The sequence below is a fragment of the Polyergus mexicanus genome, unplaced genomic scaffold (genome assembly GCF_030449975.1).
Source record: "Polyergus mexicanus isolate NDT 795.1 unplaced genomic scaffold, iyPolMexi1.0 SCAF_10, whole genome shotgun sequence".
NCBI lineage: Eukaryota > Metazoa > Arthropoda > Insecta > Hymenoptera > Formicidae > Polyergus > Polyergus mexicanus.
Window position 1 is genome coordinate 4,743,712 of NW_027223330.1, and position 18,800 is coordinate 4,762,511.

The window sequence follows — 18,800 nt, forward strand, 5'->3', positions numbered from 1 at the left end:
TATATCAAATAAAATAAGACATAAAGTATTTTGTATACATTTAAAATAAAACTTGTATTTAAAATCTAATCTTGTATTTAATCTAATTTAAATAAAAGAAAAATAATCTTTTCGATTTTTTTTTAAAGCTTGCTGCAAGTTTTGTACTTATATATATATATATTATAATAGGCATTGTATGTTGAATCAATCATATTAAGCTTTTTCTGAAGTCGAGACTTTTTTGAAGTTCCGTGCGACATTCTTACATTTATTAGTTACTGCAGTATTGAATAACTGTTCCGCATTGTTCACATTTTTAAATGTGAGTAGTACATAATCTGTAAACAAATATATAAATTATTATTAAAATTTTATAAATTCATTTTAATTTTAACGTAGTTTTCTTGTACACAAATACTTCTTGTTCGCAGTATACATATGTATTAATATTACAATGTTAATACAAATTAAAAAGAATAGCAATTAATTGATTAAAAATGCGATAAATTAAAAAAAATCCTTATAATGTTTACCTTTTATTGCATTAAATTTATGATCTTGGTCCAAAGGTTTTTTTTTCCTCTCTATTGAACTTTCTATTGATTTTATGTTGTTCTTTTTTCCTGTTCTAGATGAACACGCAATCTCTTGTGTTGAAAACAAATGACCCATTAAATCGCAGGTCATTTTACCAATATCAGAAGTCCGAATTTTCCGCATAATACTTTCCGGAATATTGACTCCTCGACTAAGTGATATCATATTCTATATAACAGATGATAACAATAAAATATAGTGAAAACTCTCAAAGAATTAAAAATTGCAGATAAATTCTCATTTTCCATTATAAAAAAATATACGAAAATTTGCATACATTTTAATTTTGCACAAGATACGATCAATTTACAGCGAATATATAGTACATACCTTGTCTACACAAGCATTATTCGCACTTTGCGGATTCTCTGCAGACGATGCCATATTTACTTTTACATCTGTTTCGACTTTCTGCAAAATACATAAACATACAGAATTTCAATTTGTACATACAAGATATTAATTTATAACAAGTAATACATATACCTCTCACTTACACAAGTCATATCATTGACAATTTGCAAACTTTTTGTAGGCGATGCAATATTAATTTTGACATCTGTATCAATCTTGACTTTCTGTAAAATATTTTCATTATTGCACAAAATTATTTCATTTTTATTAATTGACGTATCAATGGGAAGAACTTTCTCAACATTAACCTCATCATTTATTTTCTCATTATCTTTTTCTAATTGCTGCATCTGTAAAATGTATATTAGAAAATATAAAGACAAACATTTTCATAACTAATAAAATAAACTTTTAATAGATGTATAATTTATAATATAAGTGATATTCTTACCAAATCATCAGAACGGACAATCCTTACATTTTGGGTTAAATTTTCAATACTTTGTAATTTTTGTATCACCCGGTCTGCTACAGTTTCTATTTTTGTTATTTCTGTAATAAAATTTGTATTAATTTATAATAACAATTATATTTTGAATGTATAATGTTTATTTCGTTTCATCGTTCACTACTGTATTCATTAAATATTAGATAACCCGGGAAAAAATGGCCCATATATAATTATATATGAAATATGCTCATATATAAATATATACAAATATATATGATTATATATAATTATCACATATGATGTATATATAGTTATATATAATCCTGTATGATGTAATATATTGTCATATATAACCGTATATGAGATTATATATATTTATATATAATTTTATACAATTATATATATATTTTATATATAATTATATATGAGCATATTTCATATATATTTATATATAATTATATATAATTATATATAATTATACATGGACTTTTTTTCCCGGGAATATTTATAGTTTTTATACTTTTTAATACTGAGTTCGCTATTAGACTTTCTTGCTGTTGCTGAGTACCATTCATATTGAACGTTTTTGTTTCTTCCTTTTTGTTCGATGGCTTGTAATTTTCATCGTCAGATGAAATTAATGTTTCGTCTTCATCCGAAGAAGTACACCACTAAAAATGAATGACATTGAAAAACAAAAAAATAGAATGAATATAATAAGCACATTGGATGCTTTGTTATTTTAATGCATTGATTCGTGAATCTATGTGATCAAGCGATGGTCGTATGTGACCATAAATTGCACAAATATCGCAAGTTTGCAGCATGCAGATAAAAGATAGTAAAAGACATTTACTTACATTTTTTATATAAGATGTTTGTTTTTTTAGATTAGGCAACATATTTTGTTGTATCAACGCTCCAGCTTTCATTTTAGATCGTTTGTTAATCTGTAAAGATCGAGAATATATAAAAATATGAATATACTAATATAAGTATACGAATGATTTATAATAACATTGACATTTAATCATTATATTTACTTTCAATTCAATTTTTCGTTTTTTAGTACATTGGTTATATTCATTATCATCAGACTCATGGTCATCAGTAAATGATTTTTTCATCAATTTCTTTCTATCACCCTTACATGGATTTTTAATATTAAATTTCTGTATTTCTAATAACTGTCAATGCATATCTGTCCATTCTAGAAAAAACAATGTTCACCGAGTATCGATGTTATTATTGCAGTTACATGAGCAAATTTGGTTATATTGTAAATTTTCTAATAATAAGTAGGCCTCATCAAATATTCTTGAACGCGCTCACTCGCTCACTCACTCGTCCGCGTCGGCTTGCTTACTCGCATGCAGTGTGATATACTCGATTCATTAATGCGAACATCGGAGCCCTTATTAATTATAAGATTTTAGTTGCTATATAAGTAACTTTTATTTTACAGAGATTTTATAGGTTAATTTCTATTTGGTAAAAATTTATATTTGATTATATAAATGTATGCATATGCATTATATAAATGTATGTATTGCATATATATATACCTCCAAATGCAAGAATTTTGATTACCGTCGTATTCCAATCTTTTTCTGTTAACGTTTTAATGATTTTTTTCATTTTCATCGCACTCTTAATTTCACAAGAGGGCCATGATATTTGAACAGAGTTTCCTTTATTTACTAGTTCTTGTAACATTTCATCGTTGTACTTTATTGTTAACCATTCTCTAAATCCCACAGCGATACTATTATTTTCATTGACGAATTCGACGAGCAAACAATCATTGTTATTCATTATATACAAATAACGATGAAATCTCAACTATATAAAGAACCGAGAAGAACTTCCAAAACAATTGCACGATGCCGACTACCGAAGTACCGAGTACTGCCGAGCAATGTTGTTAGATGGGCCCCTTTTTTGTGCACGTACGACAAATCCAGTATCAGTAAAATGCTTCGAGTAATAAAAAGTTATATATTTAAAATTAAAGTTTTTACAAATGAAAAATCAAAAACCATAAGAAAAAAAATAAAATTTTTACAAACGATAAAACAAAGGCTATAAGGAACCCTTTTTCACTCGATCGAAGCATTTTACTGATATCGGATTCGACGCATGTGCGCAAAAAAGGGGGCTCATGTAACAACACTGCTCGGCAATACTCGGTATCTCTCGATAGTTGGCATGAAATTATTTTGCAAGTTTTTGTCGGTTTTCTTTATGTTTAAGATTTCATTGTTATTTGTACATAATGAATAATGATGATTGTTTGCTTGTCGAGTTCGTCAATAAAAATTATAGTATCGCTGTGGAATTCAGGGAATGGTTAACAATAAAGTGCGACGACAAAATTTTACGTCAATATCATGGCCGTTTGTGTTGCTTTAATTTGTGTCCCGATCACGTGTTTGTTGGTGAATAGTGAAAACTGAAAACCGGATCGTTATTATAAAATATACAAACGCTAAAAGTGACAAACAAACAGGTGTATTAGCTACGCAATGAACAGTTATTGCAAGTTATAAGTTATTCCGCGTTTTTCATATTTACGAATTGTTATGAATAGTAGAGGACCATATAGAAAATATCTTCAAGATGCAAGAGAAGAAGTTCCAGCAACAACTATTCAATCTCGACGAAGGAACGAAATACAAGCTGAATTGATTTTCAATAATCAGGTATACTTATAAAAAATAATAGGATTATAAAATTATATATATAAAACAACCTCAACATGGATATTTATTTTATATATATAACATATAAGAAATGTTTTAATTTATATAACATATAAGAAATCTTTTTGTAAAATATAGCACAATATTTGCTAACAAATTATTTCAAAAGTCAATCAAAAAGTTTGTTTATCCGCATTTAGTTACTTTTTATGAAATGTTTTTATTCGGCTTTGTTTTTGTCTAAACAGTATATATTTTCAACAAATTATGTAAGTATCTAATAATTTGACTATATATTTATTGCAGGAAGAAAATAATGCAGTAGAGAATATAATTGGCATGCACGATGAAGCGCTTCAACAGTTTGAAGAAACTAATGAGCATTCCTCAATAGATGAAAATAACAGTAGCGATGATGAAATCTATAACAACCAAGTTAATAATGCCAATGATGAAGAAAATATTTTTGATGATGCACATGGTGAAGATGGCAATAATGAAGAAGTAAGAATTGGATTACTCTCAGTATAAATTATGTTTACTATACTACTGCTAATTTTTTTGTGTTAGAAAAACCGAATTTTTGTACTTTGTGTTAATTTTAACATTTCCTTTAAAGCAATTAATGTATGAAATTATATGATATTATATTATGATATACTTTTAATTTAAACTACATGTGTTTTTATGTATGAAATATTTCATATATTTTATTAAAATTTCATATAACATCTCTAATTACATTTTGCTAATCAGAATGGAATTTTGTAGATAATTTTAGAAAACAATTTCTTTGCAGATGAGGCAACCGATTTATGAAAACTGTCCATTAACCCAAGATGAAAGTGATCTCCTTATCATGAGCTTTATAATCCGTCATGGCTTAACAGATCTAGCATTTGATGATCTTCTAAATTTAATAAATTGTCATCTTCCAATAACACTAAATTTTTCTCGGCACTTATTCTTAAAAAAATTTCCGAAAACCGCAAACATGAAAACAATTTTCTATTGTCCGGAATGTTTTGTGGAATTAAATTTTGAACAAATGACTCATATTAATTGTACGTCTTGTAATACATGGTATATGAGAATTGATTTAGTACGTGGTGGGCATTATTTTGTACATTTACCGTTAAAAGATCAATTACGTAATTTATTATCAGGACCGCTTTTTTATAAATTGCAAAGAAGTTGTGCAGAACAGTCTAGTATACTTTCAGATATAACTAGTGGGGAATCATATCGAAGACTGCGTAGAAATGGAGTTATTAGAGATTATGATATAACTCTTCAGTGGAATTCTGACGGAGTGGATACTTTCAAATCTTCAAAAGTATCCATGTGTCCAATCCAAGTGGCAATCAATGAATTATCGTATTGTCTACGTAAAGAAAACATCTTACTTTCAAGTATCTGGTGTTCAGCAAAAAAACCCGTAATGGATTTATTTTTGAAACCGTTCGTAGATGACTTAAAAGATTTACATGAAAATGGTTTTCATTGTTTGCCCCCTGGTTTAGATGCACCTGTTCATGTTAGAGTACATACAATTGTTGCACCTGTTGATTCAGTTGCACGATGTGCACTTCAGAATGTACATCAATTTAATGGTAAATTTGGCTGTTCATTTTGCCTATGTCCAGGTGATAGAGTGAAAGTAGGAAATGGTTACGCTCGTGTATATTTGGAAAAAGGTAAAGCAAGAACAAAGAATCAACATTTAAAAGATTCTCAAAAAGCGGTTAGAAAAAAAAGGTTGTTCGTGGTGTAAAAGGCATGTCTCATTTAATGTTTGTACCTGGTTTTGATATTATACAATCATTTCCTCCGGAATATATGCATTCCATACTTCTAGGTGTGGTAAAATCCTTTATCATCGTTTGGTTTACAAATTGTCATAATCCTTCGTATATTGGTACAAAAAAGGATATTTTTGACAAAAAATTAACTTCAATCCGACCACCAAGTGAAATAACACGGACACCAAGATCAATCAATGATATTAAAGTTTGGAAAGCTTCCGAATTAAAAAATTTCTTTCTTTATTATTCTATGCCATGTTTAAAAAATGTACTTTCAAAACCTTACTATAAACATTGGTCGCTTCTAGTTTTTGCAATATATAAGTTTTTATGCGAAAAAATAACAAACGAAGATTATGTACAAGCTGAAAGAGCACTTCAAATATTTGTTGAACGAATTCCCTTACTATATGGTGCAGAATGTATGAAATATAATGTTCATCTATTACTACATATACCAAAATCAATTAAATATTTTGGTGCTTTATGGGCTTGGTCAGCATTTCCTTATGAGAGTTATAATTATGTATTGAGGAAAACGTTACACAGTTCACAATTTGTTTTGAAACAGATTTGTAAATCTTATTTAAGATTGCAAAACATAAAATATAACGACACATTTAATAAAAGAAATTGCAATCAAGAAGGGAAAAAATTATTTAATCATATGTTAGGTCATAATAAAAGTAAATACGGTCAAGCGCGAAATGCTAATAATGATATTGTGAAAATTATTGGTACTGGAAAAAACATACTCTTAAATTTAGTTGAAAAAATTTCCATACAAGCTTTGATTAACGAAAGGATTGAGAACAATAATGGGAAATCGTATCAGCGATTCATATACAATGGTATCACTTATCATAGCAATTCTTACAACAGAATGTATAAACGGAATAATAGTATAATACAAACAGAATTAGGTGAATTAATGACGATTAAATCAATTATTTCAGTTATTTTAGAAACTGGTACTACTGCATTTGTAGTTGTTGGTAATTCGATTGAAATATTAGAAGATATAATATTATGCTCGCATTATAATATCTCATCAGCTAGTTATTGTTATGCTGTGGAAATAACAAATAATATTTTAACCTGTAAACCAGAACAGATTACTAATAAATGTATTCTCTTACCTGGCGATAATGATACAACAAATTATATAATGCCCTTGGTAAATAATAAAGAAACTGATTGATTCAATCACCATGTATGTTTTATGTTATATTTTTTATGTTTATATTATATATATATGTATGCTTATATTGTAATGTTTATATTATTTAAAAATATTGCACAAAGCTATTATTTAAAAAAAGTGTGAAATTTACAAAATATGTATAAAATATACATAATAAATAACATGAATTCGTCAGTAGAAGCAACTAATTCTGTATTTATTATTTGTTCAAAAATTACCCTCAATTCATATAATAATAATATTATAATCCTTCCGAAATATAATATAATTAATTATAATTAATATAATTATATTTACAATTAGTATTTACAAATTAATAACATTCAAATCTCAATTTTAATTATGGGTATGTTAAAAATTAATATAAATATTTATTAAAAATTATTAAATGAATTTAAAGTTATTACTTGTTAGGTTTTAGTTTTATTTTGTATTATATATTATTACAATTATTGTATTAGTCAATTATGTGCAATTATATATACATCAGCTACTAATCGATATTCGACATCAATGACGGCCGTCAATCGATACTTAAAGAAAATTAACACAATGGGTGTTTTTCAACAAGGCAGATGAAACAGTGTTAATACACAGTATCACACGATTGGCTATCAAATGGAATTTTAAATTTCTTCATTTGACAGCCACTCATGTGATATTGTGTACACTATGTGTCATCTGTCTACCTTGCTGGAAAATACCTAAACGACACCCAACGATGAGGGAATTATCATAACACTGATCAAATCGACACTAAACATTGAAGGTTAACACCAAACAACACCCTACGATGAGGGTCAACCTTTAATCTATACTTATCATTGAAAGTTAAACCACAATTTATATCATACTTTGATGGTTAACACTCAATCTACACTTAAATTTAAATGTTAACCTTCAACTTTGATGACAAACACTCAACTTATTCACAAATTTGAGTGTTAACACTCAAATTTGATTGTTAACCATCAAAGTTTAGTGTATTTTTCCGTAAGGGTATGACTATGGCATTGGTTCTTTCTGATTATTTTGAAAAAGCACTTTCTTTTATACAACTCGAAGTTGATCAAATTTCTCATGAATATCCTGCTGTTAATGATTTTTTAACATACGTACGCAAGACTTGGTTACCATTAGCATCAAAAGTCAGTGTTTATGATTGTCCTGTGAGAACAAATAATATAACAGAAAGTTTCCATAACGTAGCAGGAAGAAAAGTCGGCAAAACTCATTAAAACGTTTGGAGTTTCTTAGGTAATGTTGCTATTAACACTATTTTTTATTTTATATTAAAATGAACAAACTGATAGCAAATATTCTACTTATAGATAATCTACGAAAATTGATAATTGATGAAGAACTAAAGCTAAAACGTCTCAAAACAACTGAAACAGGTGGGCATCGTACAAGTATTAAAAACAAAAACCGAGATAATAAAATACTGGAAAATCAAAAAAATTTTGCAGCAGGCAAGTTAGTCAATATATATACACTATATTACTTTATCTTTTTTCTGCCAAGAAAGAGACTTGTTTTATATTTTGGTGTTACCATATTCATTTATCCATATCTTAATTTTTCATCTACATTTTTTATATAATATTACCTTATTATTTAATATTTGCTAATCTACATAGACAATCTCTTAATAAACTCATTATTATCTTTTTATTTTAATTTATTTAAATAAAAATATAATTATTTATTTTATTTGAATTTGCGCTGTTTTATCTTTTTTATTCTTAATATATCCATAAATTTAAACTTCTGTAACTTCTTTCTTTGCCTTTTTAGCTTGAGTTTTGGCCAAAGTTTTCTTAACATTTTTCTCTCCATTTGCACTTTCATCTTTTGTTATTAATTCCCAGCAAGTTGAATGAATAATAAATTAAAATAATTTCTTCAAGTATGATAAATAATGTTATTTAAAATTGTTTTACTACCCATACTTTGCTTGCAAAAAAATTATTTATATAGAAATTAAATAATTTTATTGAAACGAAGATTGAAGTAAAAAACTAAATGCAAATATTTTTGAATAAAAGTAATTTCACGAAAAATGTTTAGATAAAAGATATATAGACAAGAGAAACATTATATATATTTTTGCATGTTATTGAACCGATAAACATATTACGTTTAAAATTTATATATATAACATTTATATTATATAAAATTTACCATGTTAAAATATACACTATTAAATATTAATTTGATTTTGACTTTATCCCCGATAGTTAAAATTTTACGAATTAATATTATGGAATGGACTTACTGCCATTTCTTTACATAAATATACTTTTCTCGTAACGTTGCTTATAAAAGTACTTAAAATAAAGAAGTAAATTCTTTACGAAATAATTCGCATTTTTTGCGAATTATATGTGTAATATGTATAATATATTTAGTAATGTAATATTTCAAATAGTAAATATTTCAAAGTATGATTTTTAGTGACCGTGTTTCGTGTGTAGATTCCATACTTTTTAGTGATTTTATTTTAAAATTGTTTTTTTAAACGAAAAAAGTTGGCTCATATAAGCAAAATAGCTTTATTTACAAAAAATTTAATTATTTATTGTAATTTTTTTGCAAATTATTTTTTTTATAAATAATATTTTTTGTAAATTATTTTTGTATTATTTATATTTATTGATTTTTATCATTATTTTATTTATGAAAGCATCGTTAAAAGCAAAGCTACTAAAAAATTAATAATTTATGTGAGTTTTCGTTTAAAAAAAACAAATTTAAAATAAAATCGCTAAAAAGTATGGAATTTATACACGAAACACGGTCACTGAAAATCATACTTTGAGATATTTACTATGTGAAATATTAAATTACCCATTTTATGTAAAGAAATATCATAAGAAATCGATTTGTCTAAAAAAATAGATATGTGTGATTTAATTTATAAAATTGTTCTTAGAGTGATTTATGGTAAACGTTAATTAATATCAATATTCCCCATGTCCCTTTAGAATAACTTTTGTTAAAAACAACGAAATATGAAGATATTTATATTAATTTTCATTTTTAGCATTTTACATTTGTAATGCAAATTTTAATATTGCTTTGCTTCTCGTATTTCTATATATAATACTTAACAAAACTGTATTTTTCATTTCTTGTAGACTACATCTCAACGATTTCTTACGTTTCTTTAGCGACAGATGTGGAAATATTCTGAAGGATAAATTACTTTCTAAAGGTATATATATTATCAATAATGAATAAAATTTAGTATTTGAGGCTTTCGCGGGGTAGAGAAATACTTATTTTGATTTTCGGTATAGCGCTGCGTCCTTCGTGAGTTTGTTTCTGTTTCATGAGCATTTCAGTTCACTTTTTTAGGGAGGAGAGCAATCTGATACTCTATACTCTATCTATAGTATCAGTTATACTGCTCATTAATATTAACGATAGAAGTTTCAATGTTCATATTAGCAATGTCACCTCCGGTGAGCTTGACCTTGACATGACTTTGTTATTAAGATCTTGTCTCTGAATAATATTCAAAAGCCGATATATCGACTATCAGTCGATATTTTTGTATTACAACAATTTAACATATGTTATATTGCATTTACATTGTTGAATGAGAAATATAATATATATGTAATATGTAACTGACTCATTGTCAGTGTTTACTGAGAAGGTTTTATGCGTCTCTCATTGTTTACTACAAACTTATTAATAAAAGAAATTTCATAAATGAAGCGTACATTTCCGACACTATCTATATTTAGAATACACAGTGATCCTTTAGATATTTAAAAGATATATACTGTTTATTGAAAAATTAAAAAGTATATGCGCGTGAGCGGGATGGAAGGCTTTCGGTCCAATCCCGCAAAAAATCTAACTTTATCCCACTTTATCCTTATTACATTTATTGATTTGTTGAAAAAATTATACATTTAATGTACGTATATTTTAACGACCAACCAACCAATCAATATAATGTAACAAGGATAGGGTGGATTAGGATTAGGTTTTTTGTAGAAGGAGGTTGGCGCTCCACCCTGCTCACGCACATGTATTTTTTAATTTTTTAATAAATGTACTATTTATTAAAAAAGATACGTACTGTATCTTTTAAGTGACCAAACAATTACTGTGTACTTAAATGTACCGTATCAAAAATGTACGCTTCATTTATGAAATTTTTTTTGTTAATAACTCGGTAAAACTGCATAATAACGGACCCAGCTCCAATAATCTTGACCTTGACATATGTTGTCAAGGTCATGACCCTGAGTAATCTGCAAAAGATTTTAACCGTCGCTCGTTTTTTTATTAAAAAGTTATTAACAAAAAAAGTTAACTAAATAAAACGTAATTTTTCTGATACTATGTACATAAACTTTCCTTAAATATATCCATTAAATATGTTCAAAATCGAAACGTTGAATTTAATCGATCGAATTCAACGGCAAGTTTCGCTGACAAATTCAAACGACAAAGAAACGACATCAAAACACGAGCGAGGGTAAACACCGTCGATCAGCCGATCAGCGCGTGAACGCGTGATATTCGAAATGAAAAACTGTGACAAACAGCTAGATCTCGAAGGTTCGACGTCGAAAAAATCTTGTTGTTCCCATCGGCAGAGCGCGAGTTTCCGCGGTCGGTCGATTTAGTCTGCCTCTAACGACGTTTCGAGCCGGTCGACGTTCATCGAGCTCGATCAACTTTCTTTCTCTATTCTCGCTCGTATCGGAGTTACAGTGGCTTACTCGTCTCAAAATCGAATTGGCTCGCATCCGATCACGCACATATTCTCACGGCGGTCAATTCGGGAAAACCTCACGCTGTATTATTTTCTCTTTTCGTGCTAAGACATTGTGAAAGTTAATTGTTTGGAGTCCGAGAGTCGACGCTCGTTATCCGCATCGCGAATGTCCTCTGCCTTGCGCTAAATTCCATCCAGCGTTCGCGGTCAAGATTTCCGTTATCGCGGGAGTTTCTAGCAAGAAGCTCTTAATCAAGATTTCCGTACCGCGCAAAAGGGCAGTAATTAACAGGACAATCAAGATATCCGTCGGAACCGCGGAATACGTGCCGTCGCTCGCTCCTATTCTTCTAAATAAAACGAAATCAAAATAATCTGCATTCGAATCTTGTCTATCAACACCTTATTCTCCAGCAAATCCACGGATTCGCGTTACACATCGCTTCTCGCTCATCTCTGAGCGTCTCTATACAGTTTCGAGCGATCTCTCGTCGAGGTCGACTCCCGAACAATGTCCATTAAATATATCCAATTTTCCTTAAATATATCCATTATTATGCAGTTTCACAAATAACTCTTTAATAAATAGTGAGAGATGCATAAAATCTTTGAATATTGAACTCAGGGACAAGAAGTGGTTCCGCTAATGTGAACATTCACTAAAATTTCTTTTATTAATAACTTTTTAATAAACAATGAATGACAGAAACAAGATCTTAATAACATCAAGGTTAAACTCATCGGAGCTGACTTTTATCAATATTTAACTTTGAAACTTGCCATTTTCACGTTTTGTGCCCATTGAGATTTTTAATCAAAAACATAACAACTATAACACATCACAAATTCAAGCAAATTGACCGAAAACATTTGTTCTCATAAGAATCATGTGTGAAGTTCTTTTTCAAATATAAGTTTCATAACTTGTGTAAAAACTACATCTGATTTAAGTTCAACTAAATAGATATATACAAAAAAACTTGAGTTTACGTCTTGTAGAGATATTATATTATTAAAATATTGAACACACACACACGCACGCACGCGCGCACACACGCACACACACACACACATACACACATACAGGGTGTCTCATGTCTCACAACCTCTGTATAATACTTTAATAGTATATTCTAGAGATAAAATACAATCAAAAATTCGAATACAAAAATTTTGAGGCTGCTATAGTTTTTGAATTATAAGCGATCAAAGTTTGCTAATGATATTGCGTGGAGCTCGCGCGCTCAGATCCGTAAACACATACACGCGTACCGATCTCTGTCATCTGTTATTGATTTTACAAATCAGGTAATATTGATTTTTACTGCACAGCTGATTTTATTATTTCTTATGTGTATGAATATTATATACGACGGTCAGCTGATATTAAGGAACTATAAATATTGTATATAAAATATTTAATTTGTTCTTAAATAATACTTTAAATGGTTGATGAATTATTATATTTAAATAGAAATATAAACTTAATATTTTCACACATTTAAGAAACGAAGTTTACTTTTTTTGATCGCGCAGAGAAGTTTTGTGGAAATTAATTTATTTATTTTATCCGTCTGCAATAACAAATGACAAATTAGTACGTGTGTAAATACAGTTACGAGCCTGAGGGCGCGAATTCTACCCAATATTATTGGCAAACTTTGATCACTTATAACTCACAAACTATTATAGCTTCGATATTTTTGTATTAAGGTTTTTTTACTCCATTTTGCCTCTAGAATACGCTATTAAAATATTGTACGGAAGTTGTGAGACACCCTGTATATATACATATATACATATATAATAAAAATGTTAAATCTTGCTTTTTATGCACAATATATTTTTTACTAGATATTAATACATTAATTGCATTTTTGCAGAAGATAACAGCCATATACATAATTCAATATCTGATTAAGAATGTGATTATGTGTCTTCTGAAACAAAATCAAACATAGTACACAATATAGAATATGACGCAAAAATTAATATAAAAAGGAAAACACCATTAAAAGAATTATTAAATTGCGAGAAAAGAAATAATTCACGCGTAAAATGCCACAAAAGAAAACAGGAACTATTAAACACTGATAAGGGTAAGCATGTAAATTTCAATATTATATTTACAAGCGTCACATTCTTTAAATAAAATGAAATTATATGATACACCACATTAAGTTCATTTTTATTATTTTTACAACTGAATAACATTACATATTATGTAAATTTATAACAATTTCTATTGTTTATCTTTTGGATTTGCGTAATATAATTTCTATTGTCTCTTTTTTGGATTCAGTGTTTGATTTTTGCTTACTTTATAAAATTTACGTTCTCGTATATATTTTGTCAAAACTTACGGTGGATTATGAAGTTATGTACATATTAACATTGAATATATCATTATTTGCATCCTTATAAACACAAATCATGAAACAAACTTTTTCATATATTATATAAAATGTTTGCATTTTTTAATATTAAAAATAAATCTCTCAATTATTGTAATACAAATTCCAGATTTCACTTTTCTTTTAAATATATATCGCTATATTACTATAATAAATATTTTTAAAAATTGTACTATATTTGTTGTTAGAAAATTTTAATGGAGGACATGAGAACGCACCGAAACAAAATAATAATTTCCCTAAATTACCAGAATTATATGGTTGTACAAAAACTTAATGAAGCACCAAAGAACGGTACTATCAACATAGATGAACCATTAAAGAAACATTGCAAAAGAAGAATTTAATTGCAGTAAGATAATTTTACTACAGCATTCTACTGCTGCAGAATTAAAATAAAATAAGAGATTCAAGTTAATCTCAATCATGTCTCTATATACAATATTATTAATTTTTGTCATTTCCCTACAGACGATGAATTGATATACGAGGTGCCTGAATATTTTTATATTTAATTGACAATAGTGAGTGCCTCTTCAGAAGACCTTCCGTTCCATACTGTGAATTGGAACCTGGAGGATTATCAAACTACTTAAGAAGAAAAATCTTTCATAGACGTTTGTACAGTGTGACTTGTTAACGAGCGCACATACGTCTTCATACCCTGCGGTCATCTCGCTTGTTGTTCCCCATGTATCGAACGTTTCGAAGCCAATCGATGTCCGATATGCAATGTAAAATATGAAAACTATGTAAGAGTCAGAAAACCATAAAACATGATTCAAACATATCTTTACGTAAAAACAGACTTAAGTCTAAGAGTTAAAAAAACGCCGTATATTACTTTATGAGGAAAAAATTATTTTGTGATAGAGATAGAGTTTATAATTCATTGATATAAAATATTGAAGAAAAGCTTTTAATTATAGAAAAGTATTGTCTTATTATTATATTTGGACATTCTTATATATGGATGCTCCTGAGACAAAGCATTGCGTTCCTTAGTTACGCGTATCTGGCTACTCGTTGCTAACGCACGAGCGGTGAGTGGGGGGCAATAGGCGTGAGTCACGAAATCGGGCCAAAATGTGCAAGTAAATCTCAGCACTGAATTAATATATAGAGATTTTACTTTGTACAAATAATGTATGTGATGCCGAAAATACTTTAATTTTTTTTTAAAATACTTTAATTATAATGCCAAGCGCTCTACGAATGTTACGTTTTTTTTTTAATGGTGGTATAAATATCGTATGAAATATTCATTCTTTATAACATCTAAATATGTAATACCAATGCTGTTACCCGTAAAACAGTTACAAAATAAAAGTTGGTCAAGAATAACACATCTTTTCTATCGAATGAATAAAACTATATAATTTCTTTTTATGTCCCAATAAATTTTTTACACCCATCCTTACCCAAATTATATCATCTTTTATCTGTCTCTTTACAATATGATATCCAAATATGCGAAAGGCTAAACAAAGTGCTAAAAGCAATGTAAAATTAATGACATCAGTATCTTTCGATTAGAGAGATATATAAGTATGAATATATTTTATTTTGACAGATATTATAACCTTCAAATGTATCACCTTTTCACGATTTCATATTTTACATAGATTTACTAGTATAAAGTGTTATAAGAATACTGATTATATTTTCCCAAAATGATTTTTATTTCTCTCCATCTGTTACATATTCAAACAAACAGTGCGCATGTTTTTGTGTACAAATGAACGGTGTCCAAACGAACGGTGGGCAAATGAACGGTGTCCAAACGAACGGTGGGCAAATGAACGGTGTCCAAACGAACGGTGGGCAAATAACGATGTCCAAACGAACGGTGTCCAAATGAACAGTGTCCAAGTGAGCGGTGTCCAAGTAAACGATGCGTATTTTCTTACGTGTCCAAAATTACTGTGTCCAAATGCACTGCGTCCAATTGAACCGTGTGCAAAATCTCGTGTCCATTTGTAACGTGTCCATTTGCACCGTGTCCAATTGTACTGTGTCCAAGTGAAGGCCACTCCAATGATACATCTATAATAAACAATATGTATAACTTTTATGAATAATACGATAAGAATACTTCTGTATAAATTACACAAACATTAATGTAACATAAAACATTCTGATGTAAATAATGTAAATATTAATATTAAAAATTACACTTATATATGCTTATATAACGATTTAAACGTAATTCAAATAACGTTACCTGTTTCATCAGGATTATTATTATTGATCTCTTCTCTTATGTTATTTTTCTTTTCAGAATCGCTGTCCGATGCCGATTCATTACTCTGTCGTAACCTGACCAATTTCTTAATATTAAAAGATAAAACAAACAAAGTAGAGAAAAGATTAAGAAAGAGCTGACTAAAGCAAAGCATTAAAATAAGGGAAAGAGCCCAAGGAAAAGGAATTAAGAAAGAATAAAGAATAAAAGATTATTAATAAAATAAAGTAAAGATACGTGACTAAAGAGAAGGAAATCACGGTCAAGTTCTCGGAAGTTGAGTAAGCAGCTGACGAGATAGACTGACAAGCGGAGTATGAGACATGTTCCGGTCAGTGACACTACACTCCTCCCTAATCAACGACTTAATTAATTAAGATATATAATAAGCGCGAAATGCAACGACGCGAGCTAGCTCAGTAACATAGCTCAGTAACATCGCTCTCGCTCGCTCAGTAATATTATCGCACAGTATCGAAGTACCGTACATATCGCGCCCGACTATTATAATCGCGAATAAGTGAAAAGTGTACAGAATCTTGCAAAATATTCTAATTTCTACCTAACGTCCGAGAGTGTCTTATTTCGAGCGTGGATCCTAATCCTTTGGACGTACAAATCCCAAAAGACCTCTTCTTTAGCGGCTAGAAGCACAACAATTCGAATCCTGTCCATCTTTTTGTAATACTGCTTCTAAATATTGAGAAATTTTAAGTATATCTCTGCTTACTATTGGTTTCCTGTAATGTTTTCTATGTATTTTATCAGCATGATCCATAAATGTAGTAAGATCCGAAACATCAATATCATTGAGATTAAGTTGAATGCAATGTGTTGCTATATATTTTCATAATGTTGTACCGCGCAAAATAGTTGACTGACTTGCGTTACATTCTTGTGCGAATTTACGCAATAAAATACAGGCCTTCAGATATCGGTATCTATCTTTGTTGATACTAGGTAATCCAAAAATATAAGAATTTTTTTGCGATACATTAGTTTCTTTACGATATTTCAAGACTAAGGTAACATAGTCAAGAAGATCGTTTGACAGTAAAACAGGTACTGTACGTTCCAATTTCCCTCTGATACAAAATCAGACATATTTCTCAACAATTTTTTTATCTTCCGTGGATAATGATTTATAAATGTCACTGTACATGTTTTTATTTACTCTTTCATAATTTTCAAAATCTTCTATATGTGCTCGTTCCATTTCTCCTGTCGTCTATTAAAAACATGCATTGAAGTTAATGTTACTTTTGCTAAAGAAATCCATTTTTCATATGAAAAAGACTCTTTTAATGCTGCATAAGTTTCAATTCTTTTTTTACCAAATGTGTATGCAATCTTTTAATATCTTCCAGTGATGGAAGATTTATTTTCTTATGTCTTTTACGACCCGATTGCGTTTCGAGAACAATTTTGTTGATATTTGTACCAACTTCCACAATTAATAGTTTTGAAAAGTTTTTAATTAGTTTTTTCTTCTTTTCATCTTGGTTTTTGATGCATTCCATGATGAGGAGATTTCTTATATGTTTAATGAGGGTTGACAAATTAGCCCCTACTGCGGGAGTTTTATAAAATTAAAACGAAATGGGGAAAAGGCTAAGGAACCAGTACAGAAAATCAAGTGCGAATTTAGTTTATTAAGATATAAAATCTAGCAAACGTTTCGATCCATTTTTGGATCCTCTTCAGCGCAAAAAAAAATATATATAAAAAGATATACACCTGTTACAATTGTTTACAAATCAATTAATGCAATTAACGCTATAAAGTTGTGCGGTACAAATGCAGAGCATGTCGAAGTCACGTTTAAAATTAAAATTAAACTATACATGTCATCTGTAGGCTGTGTTCTTCAACGTTCGTAATAAAGAAGTAAATACGGCAGCATAAAGCCTCCGTCAGTAAAGACAACCATTTCTTTAACGTATGCCATGGTAGAGAACATACATATCTGAATCATTATAAAATTATTAGAGACCGAACCTATAAAGAATAATTAAAGAACTCACAAAGAGATGAATTCTTATTCCTCATTGTCACCAGATATCGCTTGTTACATGTCACAAATTAAAACGTAAATCACATGCTCAATATGTACGAGTGCGAACGGTAATGACAGATTTAAAGAGCAAAACGAAAACACATGAATATAATGTCTGTGATGTGTCTAGAGTATTGTATATAAATATAGGAACCGTGTCACGTCTCGGTAATCGAAGTTAAGAAAAAAAAATTAATTTTTAAATTACTATCATTGAGTAATTTATTAAAAACGTGACAATATAAATTT

General features: G+C 29.0%; 1 protein-coding gene and 2 pseudogenes across 1 annotated transcript; 1 reads left to right on the forward strand and 2 right to left on the reverse strand.

Annotated features, from left to right (window-relative positions):
- Window positions 1-14,527, forward strand: part of LOC138936991 (uncharacterized) — a 36,204-nt pseudogene extending 21,677 nt beyond the window's left edge.
- On the reverse strand, window positions 180-1,143 carry LOC138936754 (uncharacterized). The gene is made up of 4 exons (XM_070302368.1): window positions 1,077-1,143; window positions 910-990; window positions 516-747; window positions 180-320 (listed from the first exon to the last, which is right to left on the reverse strand). Exons 1-4 carry the CDS (start codon window positions 1,083-1,085, stop codon window positions 196-198), a joined length of 447 nt encoding a protein of 148 aa, XP_070158469.1. The 5' UTR covers window positions 1,086-1,143; the 3' UTR covers window positions 180-195.
- A 234-nt stretch (window positions 14,528-14,761) lies between the features above and the next one.
- On the reverse strand, window positions 14,762-18,015 carry LOC138936992 (uncharacterized; annotated as a pseudogene).
- Window positions 18,016-18,800: the final 785 nt, after the last annotated feature.

Coding starts and splice junctions, on each gene's coding strand:
- LOC138936754 (XM_070302368.1), bottom strand. Junction 748..909: donor ATAATGCTTGTGTAGACAAG/GTATGTACTATA, acceptor TCTGTTATATAG/AATATGATATCACTTAGTCG. Junction 321..515: donor TAAATTTAATGCAATAAAAG/GTAAACATTATA, acceptor ATTTGTTTACAG/ATTATGTACTACTCACATTT.